The sequence below is a fragment of the Dendrobates tinctorius genome, unplaced genomic scaffold, assembly GCF_039654945.1.
Source record: "Dendrobates tinctorius isolate UK_male_01 unplaced genomic scaffold, ASM3965494v1 ptg000192l, whole genome shotgun sequence".
In the NCBI taxonomy this organism is placed as follows: Eukaryota; Metazoa; Chordata; class Amphibia; order Anura; family Dendrobatidae; genus Dendrobates; species Dendrobates tinctorius.
In genome coordinates, this window is record NW_027361859.1 from 14,868,000 (window position 1) to 14,895,962 (window position 27,963).

General features: G+C 47.2%; 1 protein-coding gene across 1 annotated transcript; it reads right to left on the reverse strand.

Moving 5' to 3' along the window:
- Window positions 1–27,956, reverse strand: LOC141055914 (uncharacterized). The gene is made up of 6 exons (XM_073552627.1): window positions 27,764–27,956; window positions 27,455–27,634; window positions 27,247–27,370; window positions 27,066–27,163; window positions 26,780–26,867; window positions 1–918 (listed from the first exon to the last, which is right to left on the reverse strand). Exons 1-6 carry the CDS (start codon window positions 27,839–27,841, stop codon window positions 56–58), a joined length of 1,431 nt encoding a protein of 476 aa, XP_073408728.1. The 5' UTR covers window positions 27,842–27,956; the 3' UTR covers window positions 1–55.
- Between the last annotated feature and the right edge of the window lie 7 nt (window positions 27,957–27,963).

Genomic DNA, 27,963 nt, shown 5'->3' on the forward strand with positions numbered 1-27,963 from the left:
TCGTGACAATCTAATGTTTATTAAAAGTTGATTTCCATGAAAAACATTTCCTACATTAAGAACATGAAAAAGGCTTCTCCCCTCTGTGATTTCTCTGGTGCATAACAAAATGTGATTTCCTTGTAAAACATTTTCCACACTCTGAACAGAAAAAAGGCTTCTCTCCTGTGTGAGTTCTCTGGTGCCTAATCAAAGCTGATTTCTGGATAAAACATTTCCCACATTCTGAACATGAAAAAGGCTTCTCCCCTGTGTGAGTTCTCTGGTGCTTAACCAAATCTGATTTCTGTGTAAAACATTTCCCACATTCTGAACATGAAAAAGGCTTCTCCCCTGTGTGAGTTCTCTGGTGCTTAACCAAATCTGATTTCTGTGTAAAACATTTCCCACATTCTGAACAGCAAATAGGCTTCTCTCCTATATGAATTCTCAGGTGCTTGACAAAAATTGATTTCTGTGTAAAACATTTCCCACATTCTGAACATGAAAACGGTTTCTCCCCTGTGTGACTTCTCTGGTGCATAACAACATGTGATTTCTGTGTAAAACATTTCCCACATTCTGAACAGGAAAAAGGCTTCTCCCCTGTGTGAGTTCTCTGATGCTTAATCAAATCTGATTTCCCATTAAAATATTTCCCACATTCTGAACAGGAAAAAGGCTTCTCCCCTGTGTGTGTTCTCTGGTGCATAACAAAATGTGATTTCTGTGTAAAACATTTCCCACATTCTGAACAGGAAAAAGGCTTCTCCCTTGAGTGGGTTCTCTGGTGATTAACCATATCTGATTTCTTTGTAAAACATTTCCCACATTCTGAACATGAAAATGGCTTCTTCCCTGTGTGACTTTTCTGGTTCATAACAAAATGTGATTTCTGTGAAGATGTCAGCTGTTCCTCTGATCTCCTTGTGCAGTAACCTAGTATGAATAAAACAAATAATATTTTTCAATAAAATATCCTTGAATTTTATATTTTTTAACATTTCAACTGAAACTGTCAGTAAAAAGTTATGTAAAAATATTGTATTATACACCACAACAATGACAATGCAGCCTCATAGAAAACCTAATAGGATTAATCAGTGGAGTGTGGTGTTCAATTGTTTGTTCATTCTGCCTCCCAAATATGGAATAAAAAGCCACCAAACAATGTTATGTGAGCAAAAATAATACCAATAAAAACTTCCACTCATCTCACAAAAAACAAGCCACCACTTGGATCCATCATCTGTCAATAGATAAACAGAGGTTTCCACATTGTTAGTGGCTCAAAGGCTCTTGAAAAGCAACATGGCTTCCATAAATCAATCCAGTTATATCCGCTCTCCCAAAGTTAAATCTTCACCTCGCTTCTGAGTCTTGCAGTGTTCCCAAACCACATTTAGAATCCATGTATTTGGCATTACTATAGCGAGAAGAACCCACTTAATTTACAGTGTGTGTCTTCCAGAGCACAATCTGGGCATTATGTGTTGGGCAATATAATGGCAAATGTGCTATTTTCACTCTCCAACATCCGCTGCATATTACTTTCCAGAAAGTGTGCGTGGAGTCAAAATAGTCACTACTCTTGCAGATTAATTCTTTGAGGGTTATAATTTCCAAAATGGAGTCACTTTATAGGGATTTCTACTGCTCTGGTTTTCTGTCATTTTGTCATATTATGGCTTCTGCAAATGGTGTGTCCCATCTCCTCTGGAACCTGCCCCTATGACGTCTGATTCTGTCACCAGGTGTAGCCTTATTCATTCTGCAGGTGGCGCTGGTAATGGAGATGTCAGAACCAGAAGCTCAGGGTGGTGCAGGCTCTGTTCAGCGACAAAGATTAGGGTGCCTGGGACCAGTAGTACCATCCAGTCTGGCAGTATAGGTGTGTGCTGTCCAGCTGAAGTAATCTGCTACCAGCTTCCACCAACTGGAAATCACCAAACCCTATTAAAGCTCGAAGCATATTGATGGAAGATGTCAGATACAGCCTTGTTCTCCTCTGGTTCAGTCCTATGTGCTCAGCTTCCGGCTTGTGCATTTAGTTCCTGTTGTGACCTGACTGCTCTTGTGTCTTCTGATCTTGTATTTTCTCTGCCCTCCTTTTTCTGACCCGGCTACCTGACTTTTCCCTTCACCCATGACAGCACACCTGAGAGAGGGATCCACCCAGCCAGGGCAGGAACCTACTGAAATATAAGGGCGGTACCTCTCCCCCACTTTAGTTTGGTTCTTGTCCTTGATGGGAGTCCCGTGCTGAAAGACGGCGGTACCTGTCATGGCTGGAGGAAAAGTCCCAGGCCCATCCTGGCATTGAAAGAGTATGTCGTGTACCTGTGATGCCGGCCTTCGGGTGCTGGAAGCGCCATCCACGGGTCCCTGAGGCTTGGTGCATGAGTGAGCACGGACGGCACAGTCGGCTTGGTTCTGGCTTAATCTGCCACTACGCCTTCACCTTGTGCTCCCCGGGCCGGCTCCCAGCTGATTCTCGCATGGTAGAGTTGTCGGGGTGACTTCTGGGTGCTGCTGACATCACGGGCAAGATGGCGGGCTACAAGGCATGCAGGTAGGCGCGTCCCGGTGACGTCAGGAAGGGGCTGGAAGCAAGATGGCAGCGCCCTATCTGACGCCGGCCGGTGTTGGAATCGAGTGTGTCCGGCCAGCATTCACAGGGAGAGGGGCAGCAACGGAATCGGTAAGAGGCGGATGGCGCTGGCTACCATTTTTTAAGTGCAGGCAGCAGAGCAGGTGGCTGCTGAGGAAAATGGACCTAAGCGGCCTACTGTTCATCAACAGCATGGATACAAGTGAGGCAGCCGTTCAAGTGCCAGGAGCAGCAGCCATCGCAGCAAGAGGTCCCGGGATTCCTCTGTGTCCAGAAAGGATGTGTTATGTGTCCCATCACAGCTTCCAAGTCTGGAGAGGCCTAGGAAAGCTTTGGAGAAGAAGAATAACAGAGTCTGTGCTCTGTGCCAACCCCCACTAGCGATGGATTGGCAGAAGGACTTCTGTTCCAACAGCATCCAAAGAACCAGGTATCTGACCACGGACTTTGCCTCTGACTATACGTTTGTTGTACTCCCTGGTCTTAACGTACCCTCCTGGCATTTGTCCCTGGACTGTTACCTGACCACGCATTTGTCTTAACCCTCTGTACTATGAGCGCTCCTGGTATTTGACCCCCAATTTTGCAGTAAGTCTTCGGTCTGTTATAAGGTCTGAAGTGGAGGTCTCCCTGAAAACACTGCTGAAGAAAGGGAAGAAAAAGAGTAAAGAACTTCCCTCTAATTCTGACTCCTCTTCACACTCATCTCAGGGCCTAATTTATGCTGAATCCCCATCCTCATCTTCCTCGGATAGTGATACAGGGGGTAAACCGTGTTTTCCTATAGAAGACATGGATGGTCTACATAAGGCCATTAGGGCAACTATGGGCCTGAAAGAGGAAAAAATGACAATCTCTTGAAGATGTCATGTTTGGGGGATTACAAGAAAAGAAAAAACAAACCTTCCCAGTCAATGCTAAGGTTCAGGCCCTCATTAAAGGGAATCTGTCACCCTTTTTTTTTTAACTATGAGCTGCCAGAACAGCCATCAGGGGCTTATCTACATGACAATCTCTTGAAGATGTCATGTTTGGGGGATTACAAGAAAAGAAAAGACGAACCTTCCCAGTCAATGCTAAGGTTCAGGCCCTCATTAAAGGGAATCTGTCACCCTTTTTTTTTACTATGAGCTGCCAGCACCGCCATGAGGGGCTTATCTACAGTAATCTGTAATGCTGTAGATAAGCCCCCGATGTAACCTGAAAGAGAAGAAAAAGGAGTTATATTATACTCACCCAGGGGCGGTCTGGGTCTGGTTTTGGTTCGATGGGTGTCGCGGTCCGGTCCGGCGCCTCCCATCTTCTAACGGTGACATCCTCTTCTTTCCTTCCTGTCGTGGCTCCGGCGCAGGCACACTGCTCTGAATACTGGAGTGCGCAGGCGCCGGACCTCTCCCGATGCCTGCGCACTGCAGGACTCTGCTCTGCCCTCAACAGGGCAGAGCAGTGTGCCTGTGCAGGAGCCACAACAGGAAGGAAAGAAGAGGACGGCATCGTATGAAGACCGGACCGCGACGCCCATCGGACCGGACCAGATGCCAGGGTGAGTATAATCTAAAGGCCCTGTCTCACATAACGAAATCGTTAGCACGATCGCTGAAACGTCACCGATTTTGTGACGCAACAGCGACCTCGCCAGCGATCTCGCTACGTGTGACACATAGCGGCGACTGGCCCCATGTCCTAGGCCATTTTTTGATAGTTGGCATCCCGCTGGCCAGCATGCATCGCTGTGTTTGACGCCGACGAGCGACCTCATTGGCGACGCCGAACTCAGGGACGCAGGCTTGAGTCGTCAGAATAGCTGCTGTGTGACAAGGTTCCAACGACCGCTGAGGTCGTTATATGGATTGCCGTGTCGTTCCTGTGTCGTTGAATAATCTGCCTGTTTGACAGCTTACTAGCGACCATGTAGCGACGTACCAGCGATCCTTACCAGGTACCCTAACTCTTTTTTCTTATCTTTCAGGTTACATTGGGGGCTTATCTACAGCATTACAGAATGCTGTAGATAAGCCCCTGATGGCAGAGACCGGAGAAATCAGGAGTCCTGCCCTCTTCCTCTAAAAGGAGGTATCCTTTTGAAGAGAAGGATGCAGAACTATGGGGCAAGGTTCCTAAAATTGATGCAGCAGTATCTAAGTTATCTAAAAGATCAGCGCTGGCCTTAGAAGACTCAGGGGTACTCAGAGACCCATTAGATAAGAAGGTGGATACTTACCTGAGACACACATGGGAGGCAGCAGCAGGAGGACTGAAGTCAGCAATCGCTGGAACTTATGCTGCACGTTCTTTAATGATCTGGCTACAGCAGCTAGAGGAGCAACTCGCCTCCAAGGTTGTGAAAGAAATAATCCTGTCAGATATCTATCTGTTACATGGAGCCGCAGCTTTTTTGGCAGACACATCTGCTGACTCTATGAGGCTGGCAGCCAGATCGGCTGGGTTATCGAATGCGGCAAGGTGTGCTTTATGTCTCAAAGGCTGTCCAGTGCATTTACAGTCAAAAATCAAGCTATGTTCTCTACCGTGTGATGGCCAATTTTTATTTGGTAAAAATTTGGATGACATTCAAGGGAAAGCGAGTGACAGAAAGAAGGGCTTTCCTAGATTCTCAGGGGAACAAAGAAGCCTGTATTTTCGGAGGAAATTCAGCAGAGGACGTCCTCCAGGAGAGAGAAGAAAATGGAAGGACAGGGGAAAAAGGGAGTCTGGATTCATGTTTGGCAGCCCCTCCTCCACCTCCAAGAAGTCCTCGCAATGACGCCAGAACTCCTGTAGGGGGGAGGCTTTCACTCTTTGTTCAGGCCTGAGAAAACATCTCCAACACCTGGATCCTGAAGATACTGAGGGAAGGCCTAAGAATAGAGTTTTATCATCGGCCAAAGCAAACATTTGTAATAACCCCGTCAGGAAAGTGACAGAACAGCTTGCCCTAGAGACAGAGATCCTGGGCCTGGTGGACAAACAAGTCTTGTGCGAGGTTCCGGGCAAACAGAAGGGAAAGGGGTTTTATTCACCCCTCTTTTTGATAAAAAAAAAGCCAGATGACTCGTTCAGGACTATTATAAATCTCAAAGGTCTCAATCGCTGGGTGAAAAATCACACCTTCAAGATGAAATCAGTGACTACCAGCCATAAAACTTCTCCATCACAATTGTTTTATGGTGGTAATCGATTTAAAGGATGTCTACTACCACATCCTGATTCATCCAGGTTATCAGAAATACCTGAGGATGGCCCTATACATCCAAGGCAAACTCAGACATTTTCAGTTCAGAGCCCTTCTCTTTGGCCTGTCAATAGCTCCGAGAGTATTCACCAAAGTGATAGCAGAGATGACAGCCTTCTTCCATATCCAAGAACACGGTTCCCTATCTAGACAACTTTCTGATAATAGGAGGATCAGAGGAACACTGTGTTGTAGAGTTGAAAGAAGTGTCCGGAACCCTACAAGAACTGGGTTAGATGATGAATACTCAAAAATAAAAGCTCTACCCCCCAAAGGTGCAGGCCTTCTTGGGTTTTATCCTGGACTCCGAGCTACAGGCTTGTTTTCTGCCCAAGGACAAAGTAGAGAAGGTGGTAAACCTAATCTCGCCAGCCATAGAGCGACCACAAATGACCCTAAGAAATGCAATGTCCCTGTTGGGAACCCTAACATCCTGTATCCCAGCAGTCAAATGGGCCCAATTCCATACCAGACAGCTGGAGTGGGAGATACTATCAGCAGATATCGCTAAAAGGGCGTTTGGAATGGAAGGTCAGAGACTCCCTCAGATGATGGACAGACAGGGCAAATTTGACACCAGGGGTTCCTTGGGATAGACCGGTAAGCGACGTGATCTTAACAGTCGCAATTTTCTCAGGTTGGGGGTCACACCTGAGAGTTCAGGCAATTCAGGGGTCTTGGGCGCCTCAGGAGCTGGAGTCGTCATCGAATGTAAAAGAACTATGGGCGGTAGGGAAGCCTCTAGAAAACTTTTTTGCTTTCCTCCGGGGTCACGACGTCTACGTTATGTCAGACAACCGGGCCACGGTGGCACACATCATTCATCAGGGGGGAACAAGGTCATACTCCCTAATGGAAGCAGCCAACAACATTTTTCAGATGGCAGAACAACATCTCTTATCCCTTATGGCACTACACATAAAGGGGGCAGAGAACATCGAGGCAGACTTCCTAAGCCGCAACAGACTAAAGCAGGGGGGAATGGGCCTTAAACCTCAGGAGTTTTCCAGCAGATACTCCGCCTATGGGGAATGCCGGAAATAGATTTGTTTTCCAACAAAAGCCACAGGAAGGTAAAGAGGTTCTGTTCGCTAAAGCCAAGGGAAAGGTCGTTTGCGGTAGACTCCCTACAGATTCCTTGGAACTTCAAAATTGCTTGCGCATTCCCTCCAGTAGCCTTGATTCCAACAGTGGTGAGGAAAATCAAAACGAATCAAGCGAGAGTGATTATGATTGCCCCATTCTGGCCGAAAAGGCCTTGGTTTTCCCTATTACGGATCATGTCTCTATCAGATCCATGGACCCTGCTGGAGATTCCAGACCATCTCAGTCAGGGGCCAATATTCCATTCCCAGCTGAAGGGGTTCCACCTAGCGGCGTGGAATTTGAGAGGACAATTCTGAGTAATAGGGGGTTTTCACCAGGGCTAGTTTCCACCTTGCTAAGGAGTAGGCAACCCATAACTACAAGGATCTACGGCAGAACATGGAGTAAATTCCTAGAGTTTTTAGGGAAGCCGTTAGGCCAAAAACCTCCGATCGGTCCCATCTTAGAGTTTCTGCAGTCGGGGCTGGAACTGGGGCTAGCCGCTAGTACCCTTAAAGTTCAGGTGTCGGCCTTGGGTGCATTATACAACTGTAACCTTGCATCTAATAGATGGGTGGCAAGATTTATAAAGTCCTGTCATTGGTCCAGACCAATCCCAATCCCAAAGGTTTCGCCATGGGATCTCAACTTAGTGTTGGAGGCTCTCACAAAGGAACCATTTGAACCCATACATGAGTTGTCAGTAAAATATCTTACCCTAAAAACAATCATATTAGTGGCTCTAACATCAGCCCGTAGGGTGAGTGACTTGCAGGCCCTTTCTATGAATCCTCCTTATACGCTAATATATGATAGGATTGTGTTAAAGACAGATCCAGCTTATCTTCCCAAGGTAGCATCAAAGTTTCATCAGAGTCAGGAGATTGTCCTCCCTCTGTCACAGTCCAATTCTTGGATCTGTGTCAGATTCGGGATTCCCTCATTTAAAACCCTTTTTTTTCCCTTTCAGGCCTTTGGGGGCTTAATATGGGTTTTTGCCCCCCGGTGGCCACAGGTGTTATTACATGTCTGATAGTTTGCTTGATCTTTTACCCCCGGTGGTCACTGGGGTAATTACATGTCTTTTGTTTTTTCTGCTGATGGTGACCACTCTGCCTTTGCTATATAAGGTCACCTGGTGTATCAGCTGGTGTTGGTTATAGCAGGTCCTTTGTGGATTCCAACCACGGTGAAGGTAGCAGCTGGCTCTGAGGTGTCGGGCCACTGCTGAAAGCTGATCTGGTGCTGAACTCTGCTGCCTGGTGTCTGCAGCACAAAAAGAGGTGAAGGTGGCAGTTGTCTCTGAGGTGTCGGGCCACAGCTGAAAGCTAATCCGGTTATGAACTCTGCTGCCCGGTGTCTGCAACAGAGAAAGATAAGTGTTTTGTTGTTTTCCCCCGTTTGATGTATTTTCCTTCGTGTGTATTAGTGCAGCGGTGGGACTAGTATCCACACTATCCAGTTCCCTAATAAGGGATAGGTGCAGGGATAGTGAGGGATTCAGGTATCCTGGTCGGCGACAGGTGAAGAGCCTGTATATGGAACGTTAGGAGTGTTCAGGGACACTACCTCAGGGGAGTGCAAGAAGTCTCCCGGTCCCCGTTCCCTTTTGCAGGGCCACCGTTGTAACCGTTTCCCCGGTGTTCCCCTTTTGTCTTGTTGTTTCAGTTACCGACCTGCGGGTTGTGTCACACAGGACAGGTACACGTGAAATTTTGTCTTGTTGTTTCAGTTACCGAACTGCAGGTCGTGTCACACAGGACAGGTACACGTGACACCCTCCTTCTGTGATAACCCTAAAAATTCAGGGAAGAGGAAGTTTCACAATCTGGATGTTAGGAGGGTGCTGCTAGAGTATATGTCTGTGACTAGCCAGTGAAGGAGGTCCCAGTCCCTATATATAGCCTTTCAGGGTAGCAGGAAGGGTTATGGGGTGTCAAAGGGGACCATTGCCAGGTGGATTAGGGAGGCCATTAGTGTAGATTACTTGGCTAGTGGTGCTCCGATTCCTGATGAAATCAAGGCTCACTTCACCAGAGCCGTGGCGACCTCCTGGGCAGAAAAAGCAGAGGTATCGATTGACCAAATCTGTAAGGCCGCTACCTGTTCCTCACCATCCACCTTCTTTAGGCACTATAGGTTGGACCTATCCTCCTCTGCTGACTTGACCTTTGGTAGAAGGGTGCTGCAAGCGGTGGCCCCTCCCTAAGGTGTTTCAAATTCTCCAATTGTCTCTCAGGTGTGCTGTCATCGGTGAAGGGAAAACACCAAGGTTACTTAAAGGTAGCTGTTTTTTCCAGAGCCCATGACAGCACCCATATATCCCTCCCTCCTTTTTTCACCTTATGGGTGTGCACTATATTTAGGTGTATTTATAATGTGGTGTTGGCTATATGTGTAATTAACCGGGAGGTCATCTCAAGCTCTGTAACCAACTGAAGCGGGGGAGAGGCACCGCCCTTATATTTCAGTAGGTTCCTGTCCTGGCTATTCGGATCCCTCTCTCAGGTGTGCCGTCGTAAGTTCCGGAAAAAATGGCTACCGGTAAGTAACCTTGGTGTATTCTTCCCATTTCACTCCACAGAACAGCAGGTAACACCATGGCCCAAGCCTATGGGTCTCTGTGCAAGTCCAGATCCTTAACCCCTTCATGAACGGAGGAATTTTCGGTTTTGAATTTTCGTTTTTTGCTACCCTTCTTCCCAGAGCCATTACTTTTTTATATTTCTATCAATATGGCCATGTGAGGGCTTATTTTTTGCAGGAAGGAGTTGTACTTTTGAATGACACCATTGGTTTTAACATATCGAGTCCTGAAAAACGGGGAAAAAAATTCCAAGTGCGAATGAAATTGCAAAAAAGTGCAATCCCACAGTTGTTTTTTGTTTTGCTTTTTTACTAGGTCCACTAAATGCTAAAACTGACCTGACATTATGATTCTCCATGTCATTATGAGTTCATAGACACCAAAAATATCTAGGTTCTTTTTTATCTAAGGAGTGAAAAAATTTTCCAAACTTTGTTTAAAAAAAATGCGTCATTTTCCGATACCCATAGCATCTCCATTTTTTGTAATCTCGGGTTGGGTGATGGCTTATTTTTTGCGTGCTGAGCTGACATTTTTAATTATACCATTATGGTCCAGATACGATCTTTTGATCGCCCGTTATTTCATTTTAATGCAATGTCACGGCGACAAAAAAAACAATTCTGGCGTTTTGACTTTTTTTCTCGCTATGCCGTTTAGCAATCGGGTTAATCCTTTTCTTATTGATAGATCGGCCGATTCTGAATGCGGCAAGTGGTGTGACGGGTGGTCGCGTGGTTAATGGGAGGTATATGTCACATGGATGGATGCTCCCTGCGATGCAACCCGGAGTATTTTGTTGTTAGTGTACATGAGCACTAATATGGCGTTTAGTGTACTTGGTCCAGGTTGCCACTACCTATGAGAGATGGGAGGGTCTGCCTACCCATATTGCCTCACCTCTGGGTGAGGGTGTTGACTGTACCCCTGTTTTCCAATTCCTTCAGGATCTGTGGTGAGGTCATGACCATGTGACCAGCCCATGTGGTCCATACCTCACCTATGGGTGTGATGACAGGGCTATGTAATTGAGGTGTGTTTAGCACATGTGAGTGTGAGGGAGTCTGTCAGAGTGTGGATAGACTTCCATGTGTCCAGGTCGGACATTACAGAACGGTCTGTGTTCTCAATAGGGAGAAGCCTTCCTGTGTCTGCAGCTAGAGCTTTGCTATGGACATTGTCCTGGCCTGTGTGTGCACAGGGCCTGAGGGAACAAAGCCCAGCTACGGACTGTTTATGTTGCTTTTGACTGATGTGAAGGCTGGAAACCGTGTTTTGTTGCTGTGAGGTTTATGGAGCAAATAAACCGAATAGACTTGTTTTAACCCTGAGTGTGCCAGTGTTTTACCTCCAAGACCGGCAACGTGAGTAATCCCTGTCCACAGACAGTGTGGAACGTTACAATTGGTGGAGAATGCTAAGGACACTGTTGTAGCCTTGTTGCTAGGAGCAACGGACGAGGTCTACAAGTTCGGTTGCTAGGGGCACATGCACATATGGCAGTGCTGGCGACTCTGAGCTAGGAGAGCGTACGGTCTGACAGCCGTGTAATGCTGACCGGGGTCAGAAAGAGACTGTATTGATTACTTGTGGGATACCTCTGAGGAGAAGAGGCGTCCGGGAACCTGTGTGGCTGTCACGAACAGGTAACAGACAGGAGTCTGTGGTATGCTGACCGGGGTCAGTGATAAACTGTGTATGTGAGTTTTTTTTCCTCTTTTTCTCTGCAAAACCTGAAGGTGATTGCTGTGGCTCAGAGGGGTCACGAAGGTTTTTCCAAGACGGCTTGCAGTGGCTCGGCGTGGCCACGAAGGTGACAAGCGTCTGGCTGTAACTCGGCGGGGTTACGAAGCTTGCGGTGGATCGGCAGGTCCACGAAGTCTGTGGTAGCGGGAGCTGCAGTTGCAAGTTGCAGCAAGAGGTTCTGCAGCAGCAGGAGCTGCAGTGGCAGCGGCTTGTGAGCGGCATCCGGAGGTGCCAGTGGTTTGTGACTGCAACAGGAGCAGTGGCCGTGCCAGTAGGAGCTGGTGACGTATCATAGGAGGACAGTGTGAACCAGGTCACACAAACTCTTAAAGGGCCAGTACAAGCCCAGAAAGTCCTAAGTGTACTGTGGTACTGTTGGGGCAGATAGACTGCTGTGTACAGGCCTCTAGAGGGGACATGGGGAAATCCCGAAAGGGGGCGGTGGCCCAAAAGGGTGGAGTCCCAGAGGGAGGCGGAGTCCCAAAGGGGGATACTGGCCCAAAAAGGGCGGAGCTTTCAAAAGGGGCAGCACTGGTTACCTCAGTGGACATGTCTGGGGAACAGCGGTGTCTGTGTATGACTTTTTCGGAGTGCGGGACATGGTTGCCGGATAACGATGGGCCACAGGTGTGTACCGTGATGCTACACCGGGACGGAGTCTCTGGTCGGCTGGACTCAAAGAGTCAGTTGACTCTGACAGGAACTCCTCTCGTTTTCTCTCTGACCGAGGAAAAACGCCAGGGTTCGCTGCAAACATGGGGTCACTGTGGACTATCCAGTGGACAGAGTAATGTTTGAGGGGTCCAAAAGCGTTGAGGGCCAAGGTGGAGGTATACTGTTATGGAAATATATATGTATTTCATATAGATCTCACTTGCCTGCTATAGGCTATATACTCATGTACTCTTATATATTCTTATATGCACACAGATACATATTCACAGTTTGAACCTTGTAACTAGTTGGTGGAAATGACCTACTGCCCCCCCCCATGAGATAGTCTGGGGAGCAGATGGTATCTTATGATAGCATTGTCTTGTGATATTTGTCCCAGACATGGAAAGAGGAAGTTTAGGCCAGATGTGCCAGCTGATACCAGAAAATGCTGACACTGTAGAAACAATAGGCTGTAAATTACATATTGCTAGAATCAGCTTTTTGGTAAACTCTTCCATATATGTTCATGTATTCAAACTGACCAATTACACTAGAAGGTCAGCCTTTATGTTAATGAGTGCCACTCCTTTTCTGTGCAACTGTTAAAACCAAGTATATTCAATAAAACTTCCAGAGTTTTGCTGGGAGGTATTGCTGCCAACCAAGTCTGGCGTCTTTCCTTCTTTGAGCGCTCAGTAAGACTCTGTCTAATTTGGGCAGGCCACAGTACGCACAGGGGTAAATTTACCCAACTATAAATTTCCACATCAATTTGGCGCACCAACGCTGAGGGCTTTGGACGAAACACACGGGGACCCAGCTGACCGGGAAGACGGGGGTGCCGTTACGGGCCAGGCACACGGGACGGAGGCTGCAGCTCCATAAGTAAGGTAAGAAAATTCTGTCATCTTGCCTGAATGTCCCGTGTCCAGCCCGGGTCCGTACCCCTAGCCGGTCAGGTGTGGTCACCACCGTATCCCAGGTAAAGTGTAAAATGTCCACCCTTATCCAAACCCTGGGATAAGCTAAGTGTCTACTGTGGTTCTGTGTGTCTCAGATCCGGGTGTGAGAGTTGGTGGAAAATTGTGACAGACTTGCGTGTTTATGCTTGATGATAGACCGATAACGGGGCAGTTTGACCCACTCAGATAGGTCCTCACAAATACACCTGGACACAGGGGGAGGACAGGTGAAGCCTTGCCCAGGGACAGGTGGTGGGGGCCTTACGGAGATATCACGAGGCAAATCTCACATCAAGCTATCACAACAAACACCCGTGCACAGGAAGGGACAACAGCGCCCACGCCAGGCCACGCAGTGGTGTTAGCTTAGGGGAGATATTGCGAGCCAAACCACTTGACAGGTTGCCACCAACACACCTGGTCACAGGGAAGGACAGGAGAAGCCGGCCCAGGCATCAGGTGGTGGCAACATAGTGGGAGTTATCACATTACTGATACTGACGAGCCAGCCAGGACGTCCGGTACAGCGTGTTAACATTCCCGGGTCACCAGCGCAGTGCACCCAGTGTGGTTGGCAGTTATCGGTTACCAGCAGCTGTTTCACATACGCGTCACAAAACAAGGGCTTTCGATCTCTCTCCCCGGACGTCTATATGTGAATTTATTGCAGGTTTTCGCAGAGATCTGAAGAGAAAGAGTTTTGCCTTTCATTATTGTACACTTCCTCTTTTTGCCTGCAGGGTGGGTCCCCTGATATACATATTTTCATATTGTTACATTTTTGTTTTACACTTTGCTGTTTGCATAAGTTTATCTTGCATTTTTTTTGGTAGTGGTCTTTGCCTGCAGGGTTTGGAAGGTTTGGGAAAGCTGGGTGCGATTTAGCTCTGAGTCTGTGAGCACTTCACCCATCACTCCCCCCCCCCCATCCCGGCATCTCCATCACCCCTCCCTTCCATTACATTGTTCTTAGATTTTGCACAGACGCAGGCAGAGAAAGAGGAAGTGTTGAATGCCTGCATTCTGAATTAAGATTCCTTTTTAGATTTTTATTTTTGCAACGTTTTACCAAGGTTTAACAACTTTTGTGTTTTTTTCTTTTTTTTCCCCTCCATTTTTCCATATATTTGGTTTTTGTTTTTTTCTGAGTGGATTCTTTTTCAAAGTTTATATACGTTTTGATCTTATCAACTTTTTGGTTTATTATCATTTTTCTCATTTTTTCCTTTTTTCCATTCTAATCTCTTTTAATTTTTCTTCCAAGTTTTTCTTCCACGGTTTTTGTGACAGGTTTAGTTTTCACTTCTTTCTTTCAGTTTTGTTATAAAGAGAATTTTTACCTGCGTTGGGTTATTCACTAAATATTCCTGTTTGTTCTCTTCTAAGCAGGGCAAAAGGGATTGCAAAGTGTTTAAAGTGTTAATCACCTTTTTCAGTTTCAAAACAGACATAATACGTGGTTGTTTTTTTTTTTTCCCTTAAGCTGACATGATGTATTGAAAGAAAAGGGAAGTAGCTAGTAATTGCAGTCTGCATTTCTTAAAGTGACAGAGCATTTAACACCACAGACGTTGATAGCAGATAGTGTGAACAAGAAAGGATTGTTTTTTTTATTTTTACGTGTAGGGAAAGTGTTTCCAGCGGCATACCAATCTGAGCCGGCTGAGAAGGACTACAGGTCCAAAAATGCCCTCTGTAACGGACAATAAGGGGAAGCCATCGGCTCCCCCTCCCATCTCCACTCTTCCTTCAATCTCAGCTATTCTCACAACCTCCTCCCCTCTTTCATCTTTTCCTCCTCCTATACCTCGTCCTCACTCATCATCTCGACCTCTCCCTCCTCTATCTTCTTCACCTCCGCCTATCTCTCCTCCTATCCCTCATCCCCCTCCTCCTTCTCTCTCTCCTATCCCTCATCCCCCTCCTCCTTCTCTCTCCCTCCTCTTTGTCTTCGCCATCCCCTCCTCTTCAGTCTCCTCCCCACTCTCCTTCACTATCTCTCACTTCTCCTCCTATTCCAAACCTTTCTTCTTCTTCTTCTTCTTCTTCTTCTTCTTCTTCTTCTTCTTCTTCTTCTTCTTCTTCTTCTTCTTCTTCTTCTTCTTCTTCTTCTTCTTTTTTCTCACCCGCTGGCCCAGTGCCAAATCCAGACAATGGAGTGTCCCTAGTTCCACAGGGGACTCTCTCTAAACAGACAGTTATGTCACCAGGAGAAGAAAGTGAATCACTCCCCACACATGACAACACAGGTGCCCTCCCGATACAACAGATAGCAGAAGGGAGGTGTGGGCCATCAGACACTGCACCTGCTAACTCTGAGACTGAAGATCCTATGTGCCACACGGAGCTCCAGTCTCAAGGGGGGGGGGAGTACACACACACACACAGAAAGACAATCACACAGTGGCACAGTCCCTCCTCTGATGAACATGAAGAGGAGATTATGCTGCATAGTAGGCAGGGGCAGATAGAGCCAGAACTCTTACACTATGTGCCCTTCACCCCTAGTCAGGTGTTCAGTATTCTAAAATCATGAAGGAACACCTCAAGCTTCCATCAGAATTAGATGTGCATTCCTGGGAATCAGGATCAAAGCTAACTGAACAGCTTAGAGAGTGGGCCAACGCCAGACAAGCACTCAGCCTGCATAACATGAGCCAAGCCGAGACAGAGTCTCTAGAAAGGTTTCATGGCAGAGTGAGGCAAGTATTCCAAATTTTAGGCTTCACTATGCATGATCAGATACACGGACAGATGTTGGCACAGGCCTTTGTGCATGGACTAAGAGAACCAATCAAGAAACTACTGATAGTGGCCAGACCTGAGTACAGGACAATAGCAGTAGATGTCCTGCTTACAGTAGCCAGAAGAATTGAGTCCCTCCCAGGAGTACGGAGGACAGGCCCTCCCGTGATGGCCACTGACGTGGAGGAGCAACTATCACACAGAGTTAAGAGAGCTGGCAGGTGTTTCAACTGTGGCAACTTTGGCCATTTCCGGAACCAGTGCACAGCACCCCGGCAACCCAGGTCATCCCGCAGAGGAGTAGGCCAAGAAAGAAACACAGAAGACAATGAAGAACCCTGTCCATAGGACAGAGGCAAGCCAGGTCCGCCAGACGTCACGCCCCTGACATGTGAAACCCCATCAGCGGATCTAATACCTCAAATCACTGGGGGCTGTCATATCCTTCCTTGTGGACACTGGTGCAGTCAGAAGTGAAATCCCCGACCCCACCAGTCTATCAGAACACTCTGTCTTGTATGGGGATTTAAGGCCAAGACAGATGTTCCCCAGCTTGCAAGCCCCTGAGCATGTGGACACAGCCAAGACACTCCATCCTGTTCCAGGTTACGGTGGAGACCTGCCCACCCCACCTGATGAGCGCAGACCTGCTGCAGGAACTGAAGGTGACCAAAGGGTCCCATGAAGATGTGACCTTGACCTCCTCTCCACCCCAGGCCCAGGAAGAATCAATCATGCTGGTGGCCCTACAAGAGCCTCGCTCGAATAACCGGTGCAAGCCTACCCAAGGAGGTGCTGGACATAGCACCCAGAAGCCTATGGCCCAAGGGAGACTTCAAGTTGCGCCAGTGCGGGTGTCACTCAAGTCTACAACCCCGGACGCTCCGAAGGCCCAGCATCCGCAGCTCATCACCCAGAGCTAAACTGCCTCTAACCAACTGGAGGTCTAAGTGGAACTGCTGTTCAAGAAACGGCCTAAGAACTTTGGCACGGGTCAGGAAAACTCTCAACCCCGAGGGACCACACCCGCTTCGTGAAATGGCTGCACTGCTTCCGGCTCCAGCGCCAGAGGATCATCTTGGACAAGATTCTGAAGGTGCTCCCCGAAGTTAATCCAGGCCCTGGACCAGAAGACAGCCACTCAGCTCCTCAAATTGGTTAACAAGATGCTGACCAGAAATCAAGCTGGGTGAAAGGAACTGCTGCTGGCTGGTAAAGAAGATGCCCCAGCAAAAAGACCCCCTGTGAGAGCAAGAAAGCTCAGCTGAACGTCACCTCTGATGAAAAATAAGGACCCCAGCAAATGGTTTGGTTTCCTGCCAGCCAGCCCTGTGCCAGAAGATGGGAGTCGCTCACGGCACTGTGAAGAGCAAGGCCAGATTGAGCCGCCTCACCCACGGGAATCATCATGCGGTCCCAGTTTCTCTCGATCAAGAGGAAGACTGTGAAAGGAGAACCAGATCAGATTGAATGGTGCATAACCTGAGGACTGTGAGCGAAGCAACCGTGTTTGAAACCCCAGTTGTGCCAGATCTGCACACCCTGCTAACAAATGTGCCAGTCACAGCAAAGGTGCTCACGGCAATGGATCTGCCCGAAGCTTCCCCCAATGTTCCCCCTCACCTGGACGACCAGTTCCTGAAAGCGCACAAGGGGGGTGCGGAACAAATGGACAGTAAGACCCAAGAGGGCCCAGAACAGCTTTTCACAGCTCGCCAGAGCATTGTCCTCCATCCCCGACAACTGGATTGCGGAGCATGCAGAAGTCATCGACATCGCTACCTGCATTGTGCTTTCCATGTCTCCTCTACTCTGCCTAGCAGAGCAGCATCGTAAGTTCTGCAAAACAGAGTCCAGTGGTGTCAAAGCAAGTTCCTGAAGACACTATCGCCCACTAGACGAAACACTTGACAGATGACCGGAGGGCCGCGGAGGAGAAGATGGCTCCCTCAACAATTCCGAAGATGCAGGGCCTCTTTGGTCTAGTCTCTTACTGCAGAACTTGGATCCCTGGTGCTCCAGGCTTAATGCAGCCTCTGTACAATTGCATCAACGCATTGCAACCTTCATCTCGTACAGGAAACTGAAAGACTTCATAGTCTCTGCGCCAACTCTAGGCCTCCCTGACTACAAGAAGCCATCCCGTCCTGACCAAAACGGAGAAAGAAGGACCAAGATGGAGAAGGTCATGCTACTGGCCAGGCTTAAAACAGACCCACGGAGGAAAACCAGAGGCCTCTTGACTACCTCTCAGCAGGCCTGGATCCAGTTGCAAGGGGGGGGCCCTCCTGCATGAAAGCAATACCCGCAGCACACGCCCTCCTGACAAGGCTGCTCTCCACCACTCTTCAGTGCTCTCAGCCGTTACCTGTCTCTACTCCCACTCCCAAGGGGGGATGCGGATACGGACCCTCAGATGAAAAATCCGCAAGATACCGTACATGGCTCCAGCCTTGCAAATGATGAAGGAAAGTTCCACACGCAATGTGCAGCGACCAGCAATCAAGACATTCTATGGTCCAGAAGGTTGTCAGCCCAAGAGCCCAAGACCTGCCAGATTGCGAAGAACAAAAACTTCCAGGTACTCGCATGACATGGCACCTGACTTCGGACCCATCTGGGCTGCAAGAAACTTCATCACAGCAAGCGGATCGACCGTGAAGCACCATGGAGCCATCAGAGACCTGCTGGATGCTCTTCAACTACTAAAAGTGGTGGCAGTGCTGAATGCCAAGGCACACGGAAAACTGAACACAGTAGAGACACGGGGCATCAACAGCAGACGTGGCAGCCAAAGAAGCAGCCAGAGGAAGACAATATGGAAAATGGGAGAGGTCGTAGAGCCGGATGGCTACTACATGACGACTGAAGACGAGAAAACCTGGCAAACAGAAGTCAATGGGAAAACCGTTGAAGATGCCATCTCTGAATTGGACAGAAGTGCTGCCTCCTCCTCCACCAGCCAACAAGCTGAATCACTTCCAGGACAAAGACTCTGACGTGGATATGAATTCTGAGGCAGAAGAATGGTGCCCACCTCTACCAGAAAGGACGTATTTGATGGAGAACATTCCAGAAGATTGTCCTCCACCACCCTCTCGTGGGGAAGCTTCTCCTCCAGTACAGTCCTACGTTAGGCAGTCCATGGCAACACTCCCCGAGACGAGCTGCATGAGTCCGAAGGCATCCCAAGGCTACGACAGTTTGACCTTCCCCCTCATCCCCGGAGAATACCGGCTGGACCGGTACCAATGCAAAGAGTCCCAATTCCTCCTCTGACGCAGTCTAACACGAGTCTTCATACAGAGGGAGGCGCGGACAATCCCACAATCAGCTCAGAGAATGTCAATTACCACAACCCAGTCACTAAACCTGACAAAATGACTTCCTGAAACCTGTACAAGAAGTAACATGATCAGACTCGGAAGGAGGAGAAGAAAAGCTGGATGCTGAAGGCCAAAAGCACTGGGCTCCAAGAAACCGTCTACCTCAAAACGTCTACCTCAAGACAGACCCAGTCTATCTCAAAGTGTGTATCCTACGGTGGTTCAATGGGCACATGGCCCCCACACAGAAGTGAAGGCACAGATGAATGACCTGATTGGACTCAACTCACACCTAAACAGCAAAGATTCCCGGCAGCTGTTCGGCCACTGACAAATTTAACATCGGACAAGCGGGAAAAGTTCCCCCACATCATCTGGCCTGAAGACTTCCCAGTAAGGAACCAGTTGGCAAAGACTACTGCAATGAAGCTACTCTCAAAAATAGTGTGCAGATATGGGGTTTCCAGAAGCAATAGCAAGTGATCAGGGACCCGCATACACAGCAAACCTAACACAAGAGACCTGATCAGCAGTAGGGTCAGACTTAGGCCTACACACTACTCACCATCCCACACCATAGACTAGGTGGGACACTTAAGAGCAGCATGCTAAAAGATCTGCCCAAGAGACAGACAAACCCTGGCATTAGACACTCCCGTAGGCTCAGAGAAAGCTGTCACCAATATAAGACTTTATTTGGGTAAAAAACCCAGTTTAGGGGTATTCTTTACTTAGCAGTTGACTATGCAATATGATACTTTGTCTGCATGTGTAATTGAATTTATCAAGAATTTTGCTAATGTCCATTCTCGAGTTTTTCTCCCTCATTGCCAGGTCCAGATTCGGTGCCTGGTATGCACGTCCTGAAATCAGGAGACTGCTGAGTGTTGGTGAGAAAAAACGTCTGTAAAGAGAAGCACTCGATCCTAGATCCAATGGCCCTTCTCCAAGTGTTGACGCAGCCGACCTGGAGAGAAAACCCCACCTGGATCCATGCATTGCATTACAGGAAAAGGCCTTCATACCAGAAGATACACCTGAGCTGGAGTGATGCTGTGGATGACCTCCCTGACTGAATAAATTACCTACCTGACGGAGAATACACATGCACTGACTGCATAGACTGCTAACTAAGAGACTTTGATTACATTACACCACACCCCCTTTAGGGACAGATCTCCTGACCGCCCATTAGCAAAAGTCTGTACAGAGGAGGATGTATGCACTAGGCATATGTCAGTCCACTGGCAGCATAAAAGAGTTGCAGCGCTTTGGGCCAGGAGCAGGGTTTTAGGGCAAGTGATATCTAAGGGGGGATTGTTATGGAAATATATATGTATTTCATATAGATCTCACTTGCCTGCTATAGGCTATATACTCATGTACTCTTATATATTCTTATATGCACACAGATACATATTCACAGTTTGAACCTTGTAACTAGTTGGTGGAAATGACCTACTGCCCCCCCCATGAGATAGTCTGGGGAGCAGATGGTATCTTATGATAGCATTGTCTTGTGATATTTGTCCCAGACATGGAAAGAGGAAGTTTAGGCCAGATGTGCCAGCTGATACCAGAAAATGCTGACACTGTAGAAACAATAGGCTGTAAATTACATATTGCTAGAATCAGCTTTTTGGGAAACTCTTCCATATATGTTCATGTATTCAAACTGACCAATTACACTAGAAGGTCAGCCTTTATGTTAATGAGTGCCACTCCTTTTCTGTACAACTGTTAAAACCAAGTATATTCAATAAAACTTCCAGAGTTTTGCTGGGAGGTATTGCTGCCACCCAAGTCTGGCGTCTTTCCTTCTTTGAGCGCTCAGTAAGACTCTGTCTAATTTGGACAGGCCACAGTACGCACAGGGGTAAATTTACCCAACTATAAATTTCCACATCAATACCACCAGACTTAGTGTATGCCTTTGAGAGAGGCCGGGACTTTGTGCTATTTGACGATGCATGGGAAGTTGATGAAGTGTGGGGTGGCTCAAAGATGGAGGTAGCACCCCCTAAGGTCAATAGTCTAGAGTTCCGGGTGACTGAGAGAAAGTGTGGGTCTGCCCAACTCGGGACTTAGCTGAGGTGACCAAACGTGTGACTGTGGGAAAAGGGGTACCTCCAGGAAAGCGTTCCGACACCTGTGTGAGTGGGGACTTGCAGTTCCAGGATGACAAGATGAGAGGGGGTGACTCCAATTCAGACTGTGACTGGAACACAAGGGAAAGAGTGTGTAGTAAGGAGGTCACTTTATCTCGAACAAACCCCACCACAGAGGGAGTTAGTGATGAGCTGGAGGAGATCTCTGAGCTCAGAGGTCACATGTCAGCGTGTAAAATAATGAACAAGGCCCTGTTGGAAGAGATAGAAGTGCTCAGAGAAGCCCAAAAGAAGCATCAACAGGAGATTCTCCGGAGAGAGGATGAGCGTCGCTGCCTGGCAGAAGAGCGGGATAAAGTTCTCCAAGAACTCAAGATAGAGAAGGAGGCTAATGCCCAGCTTCAGAAACAAATGATTGACCGGGAAATCGAACTGTCGCGCTCTCTCGGTCCGATTGCAGTGAAGGAGAGTAAGCTGGAGAGGCTGACCAGAGAAGGGGCCTCCACGGAGGAAGAAATCCAGCAGGGGAATTGCCATGCAGGCTACCACATAAGGGAGGTCGACGTCTTGGAGGGCTGCGCTGTCTCTCGGGAAGAGGAGATCCAACAATATGTCCAAGAAGGGGAGACTTCACTTTTCAAGAGTATAATAGAGGTATCCAAAGACATGCGAGAAACCTGTGCCATTGAGGATGTGCATGAGGCCTTTAAAAAGGCGGTAGAAGCTTGTAGTGTGCAATGGGCACCAGAGATGAACCAGTTGGTGATACTGTCGACTAGGGAAATCACAGTGAAGCGAGTGGCTGTCCTGAGGCATATGCAGTGCCCCCGCACAAAGCAGATGATCCTGTTGAGGAATAAGGAAGCCGCTCGACGTCTAGAGCGTGCGAGGGAAGGTTCACAGTCAGCGGGGCTTTGCAGAAGACATCATTCAAGTGCCCAGAGGTCTGGTGAGGAAGGTAATCGGAAGGTTTGGGAAAGTAATGCAGGAGATGGTGAACAGGTCAGGCGTGATGAGAGTGAAGATTCCGGCTGATGACGAAGCCCAGGATATGGGTGAAGATGGGACGGTTCCATTCCTCGTTGTCGGGTCCATGGAGAGCCTTGGGAATATCCGGATGCTCCTGGAGTATCGCGTGTCATACCTGAAAGAAGTAGAGCAGCTAAGACTTGAGAGGGAGCAGATCAACAGAGAGCTGCAAGAAATGGAAAGAAGATGGCCGCCACCTTCAACTCGCGGTTTAGAGAGACAAAGAGGTTCGCTTAAGACTGGAAGTCCTCAAGCTGGAGATAACAGAGGACATAGAGATAAATGGAAGGGCTGCTCTCAGGACCATATAGACCATAGGATAAATGGCCAGCAGAGAGATGACAGTAGGTGGCTTGACAGAAGAGGTAGAAGTAGTGACGCCTCAGTTAACTCTGGACTGAGTAACCTAAGCAGAAGACCCTGTAGTGGACATGGTGACAAAGAGTCAGACCAGAGAGATGGTATGCGTGCAAGAGAATTGCAACGCCGGATTGACCGCCGGGGGGTGCGAGTGGTCTGAAAAGGGGTCCTCTCTAGTAAAAGACGTGATGGATGATGGGTATCTACGAAAGGTTCAGTAGCAGGGCCCGACTTTGACAGATGATTTGACTGGCAGAGACGACCGAGAAGGATCTCTGGTCGAGTAATAGAAAGTGCCAAGCCCCACGGCTTTAGGCAGAGGGGGGGAATATGTGGTGTGACGAGAGATGGGAGGGTCTGGCTACCCATATTGCCTCACCTCTGGGTGAGGGTGTTGACTGTACCCCTGTTTTCCAATTCCTTCAGGACCTGTGGTGAGGTCATGACCATGTGACCAGCCCATGTGATCCATACCTCACCTATGGGTGTGATTACAGGGCTATGTAATTGAGGTGTGTTTAGCACATGTGAGGGAGTCTGTCAGAGTGTGGATAGACTTCCATGTGTCCAGGTCGGACATTACAGAATGGTCTGTGTTCTCAGGAGGGAGAAGCCTTCCTGTGTTTGTGGCTGCAGATAGAGCTTTGCTATGGACATTGCCATGGCCTGTGTGTGCACAGGGCCTGAGGGAACAAAGCTCAGCTAAAAGCTGTTTATGTTGCTTTTCACTGCTGTGAAGGCTGGAAACCGTGTTTTGTTGCTGTGAGGTTTATGGAGCAAATAAACCAAATGGACTCGTTTTAACCCTGAGTGTGCTAGTGTTTTACCTCCAAGACCGGCAGCGTGAGTAATCCCCGTCCACAGACAGTGTGGAACGTTACAGGCAGTACCAAATATGTGTATGTTTGATGTGAAGAAACTAAATTATATCTTAATTACCCAGACTACTATGTTTAGCAAACCAAGAAGAATTTAATTTTTATCTATATGTTGCCTTTTGGATTTAAGTATTGATTTCAGGTGGGTCAAGAAAACAGACTTTTGTTTATGTAAGCCTGGAATATTGACTTGTAAGCTGATATTTGATATAACATAGTGTGCTCTCATCCTTGATGAATAATGAGGTATACTGATATGCTAATTATACATTTTCTAGCCCAGATAGTTTGTTGATTTTTAAAACAGAAGAGGAAAATCTATGCAAATAGATTACATAATCAAACAAGGTAACTTGGTCACCACCATTCTTCTCCTTATCTGTGTGGGTGGACTGAAGGACACTGGGTAAATCTAAAAATAGGTTACATGCCTCTGCATAAAGAGACTCAGAGAGCGATACAGCCAGACGTTCTACAAAACACCCAACGGACGAGAGACAGGACTGAAGCCAATCCATCATGGCACCATCATGAGGGACACGGATCTATCATTCTGTAGGACACAACCTAGGGGTTTTCGGCTCTGGTTGAAAGGATACAGATCTGCTCCATTGACCATCGCTGAACCATGGATACGTTTGGAGAAAGCCAGGATTAGGACCCGCTGGTCGCCTGGCTTCATGGAGACGTTCGGATAACCCAGGTGGTGACTCTCACGTCAACTGGCTTTGGACCTTGTATGGACTCTATGGACTGTCATCTCCATACGCTTGTCATTACCTCCTCTCTGTGTGTGTATCACAGGTGGGGTAGCCAACCTTGGAAGCTCTGACGTAATATCTGCCATTATCCCGGCGCGTCAGCGGAAGGGTGAGACTCTGTTTTGTGCACCATCTTGGGGAAGTTTGCTGGGACTGTTCCATGTGTTATCTGCCTGTTTTGTGGTTCAATAAAGCATTGCCACACTCTTTTACCCTCATCCTGCATTGTCTGAGTAGCGTTATGCCCATGTTAACGGGAGAGGGGGCGTAAGGCAGGATGATCCCTGGTCCATGCGGTTCCGTTAGCGGACTTGGGCGCCTGCCGACCCCCGGTTCCCCACATTTGATTTTTTTTGTTTTATTTTGAATGGGGTGAAAGGGGGGGGTGATTGAAACTTTTATATTTTTTTTTATTTTATATTCTTAAAAACATTTTTTTTTTCACTTTTGGCATGCTTCAATAGTCTGCATGAGAGACTAGAAGCTTCCATAACCCGATCAGCTCTGCTACATACAGGTGATGATCAGATCGCCTGTATGCTATGTAGCAGAATACCTCACTTGCCATGAGCGCTGACCACCGGGCGGCGCTCAGAGCAGTCCGACAATGACAACCATAGAGGTATCCAGGAGACTTCTGGTTGTCATGCCAACCCATATGTGACCTGCGATCACATGATAGGGGTCACCAATGGGCGTTTTTCAGGCACGACTGTTGGAAGTGCATGTTAAATGCCACTGTCATCATTTGACAGTGGTATTTAACAGGTTAATAGCCACGGGTGGATCATGATTCCACCCGCGGTTGTTCCGGGCACATGTCAGCTGATCAAAACAGCTGACATGTGCTGGGAAAGATGTGAGCTCACCGCCAGAGCCCACATCAAAGGGAGGGAGCCCGACATGGCCGTACTATTACGTTGATGAAATCCATCTTGTGGTTCTTGTTCAATCTTTATTTTCAGTTTTGAGTTATTGATATACTTGTCCTTCAGGGTGGGCCTGTGGGGGGCTTCATGTGGTGCTTGTATTATGTATTCATAATGCAGACAAACATCTGAGAGCTGCTACAGCGCAGGTGGCGCCATCTTGGAGGAGGAAATTTTATTCCTTCTTCAGCAAGAGGGAGCCGCCGGCACCTGCACAATAGCAGCTATTGGATCACCTATATACACCGAAAGCTTCTACTGCGCAGGGGGTGTCATTTTAAAATTGATCTTTTTTGTACTATCTGGACAACCTCAAGCACATTTATTATTAACACAGTAAACATGCGATTATTCTTCAGTGCAGGTGCCATGGCTGACACCTGCTTGCAGAAGGGTTTTTTTTCTTCAGTATGTACATACTGTATATTCATTATGTAAACTAGGGGGCAGGTCAGTGAGGGATCAGTGACCTCTCAGCAGTCTGCATTATGAATACCTAATCTCTCCTGAAATGGGGGGCGCTAATACTTTAACTTTTCTGGTCAGGGCTCCAATGGTGCACTGTATATGAGTGCAACTCTGATTTAATGATGTAATTCTCCACTCATACATACCTTGTTGGGAATGTAACATTTTTTTTATTCTATGTCTTTTTTTACAGGTTCATTCTGTAGGATAGTTTAATTGTGGTGGGATTGTCCTGCCTCACTCATGTGAGTCTGTAACCCCCTGGCAGGCCATAAAAAAGATCTCCATTACCTTTTCCAAGTGAATGAGATCTCAGTTTAGGACACCTCAGCTTTGCAGCATTTTAAATAGTTTTCTTTAAATGTATAATATTTCTTCTTGAAACTCTTCTGATAGGGGCCCTTTACGATAGTTTAGATTACCAAGAACCACCAAGCCCCATACTTTAATTACTCCAGAGAGGATTCACCACTAGTTACTCATTTTTTACTGATGAAGATTGTTGAGTTTCATCATTAGATGATATTGTCTATAGTCACTGTTTTTGACTACAGTAGTTACTGTCCAAAATACTCTGATCTAACAGCCAGTTTTGTGTTCCTAACCAGGACCCATTTTCTAAATCTGGTGTGTGTGACTTTATGTTTTGATTACTTTGGAATTCTTTACCAAGGATAATAGGAAATTATGAACCTGTATAATTATTTTCCATCTTCTCTTGAATCCGACAATACCCAACATACAGTTGCACACTACTGTCTGGGCACATGGCAGAGTTAAAAATTGATGGAGCACTATTTAACTATTTGAATTCAGATCTTGCTGGAATAGTTTGCTAACACAATGTATTGGGGGCACTGTTCATGGTCGCCTAGCAGCTTAAAAGATGGCCACCATGAACAAGGTAGATTTTCAGGAGAGAAGGTAGATTCATCCAATAAGATATCAGGGTTCTAGGAAGCCAACACCATCATTACCCTCTGCTCTCTCTTACAGGACCATCATAATATTTTTCTTCAAGTGGTTTTCTAACTTCTCAGCACATTCTACGATCGCTGTCATTTGTCTTTGTAGTTTACAGATCTGGGCAGGTAAAGTCAGCGTCTCCTAATCCCAGGGGGTAAGTTCTATATAAAAGAGCTTTCATTGCCCAAAGTCATTTGAACAGTTTTGGGTGGAAGAGAATGTTATGATCAAGAGGCAAAATAGTGATCGTACGATTGTAAAAAAGCCGGACTACAAGACCGATAAAGCAGCCACAGCCGGTGACTGAGAAGAATCTGTGACTTTTCTGAATTTACTGGTTACTACTCACCTGGGTAGTCATATGTAGGAATCTCTTTACACCTCTCATCACCACTCACATATGTCTCTGTAGTATTAATATGGGTCAGATCTTCACCCTGAAACCAATATTGTAAAAGTCACAGACAGATGGAGAAGTCACATCTATGATCAGCTCTACGCCTGTCATCGCCACCGTTCTCATTACACAAGTATAAAACATATAATCCTGGTGGATAAAACAAGACTGCGCACAAGACCTTCACAGCCATCTACACATCATAGGGGAGATCTCATGACACCTTCTCTCCATCTACCTGATGATCCTGAGGAACATTGGGATCTTCTTGTTTACAGTCCTGTGGAAGAAGAGGACGGGGACATCTCTCTGGTGTTGACCTCTTACTGGATAGATCTGGAGGAAACACATACAGGGACTGAATTCATTCTTTACATACAGATAATTATAGGCCGTGTGTATTTAGTCCTGTCTATTACCTGGTGATGTGAGGGGCTGGGGAACCTCCATCATGACGTCCTTGTACAGATCTTTGTGTCTTTTTAAATACTCCCACTCCTCCATGGAGAAATAGACTGTGACATCCTGACACCTTATAGGAACCTGACACATACAATGATACCGTCATCCCCCCTGATACCTTCATAGCATTACTGTATAATGTCCCAGCATTCCCACCAGTGTCACCTCTCCAGTCATGAGTTCAATCATCTTGTAGGTGAGTTCTAGGATCTTCTGGTCATCGATGTCCTCATGTATCAGGGGGTGAGGTGGAAGCCCCGTGATTGGGTTCAGGGGTCTTCCCCATCCCTCAGACACAGGGTCCTGACAGCGCTCACTAGAGGTCTTCTTCACTACTGTGTAATCCTGGTTATGGAGAGACACATTAATAAATCTCACTACAGACATTTCCAGAGTCCTCACCTCTCTAGTTCTGTCCATCTGTTATTCCCATAGATAAGAATGATGCAATGTGACGTCATCAGAATCTCTCACCTCTCCAGTAAGCCGGAAGAGGATCTCTAGGGTGAGGTGTAATATCCTCTCCGCCATCTTGTCTCTGTCCATATCCATCCTTGATGGGTAATTCAGGAAAATTCTCTTCTATAGAAGATCTTCACTGAGAGGATCCGATATTGTAGGAACCTGAATGAGATGAGCCGATGTAACATCATAAAAATCCTGTGTAATAATAC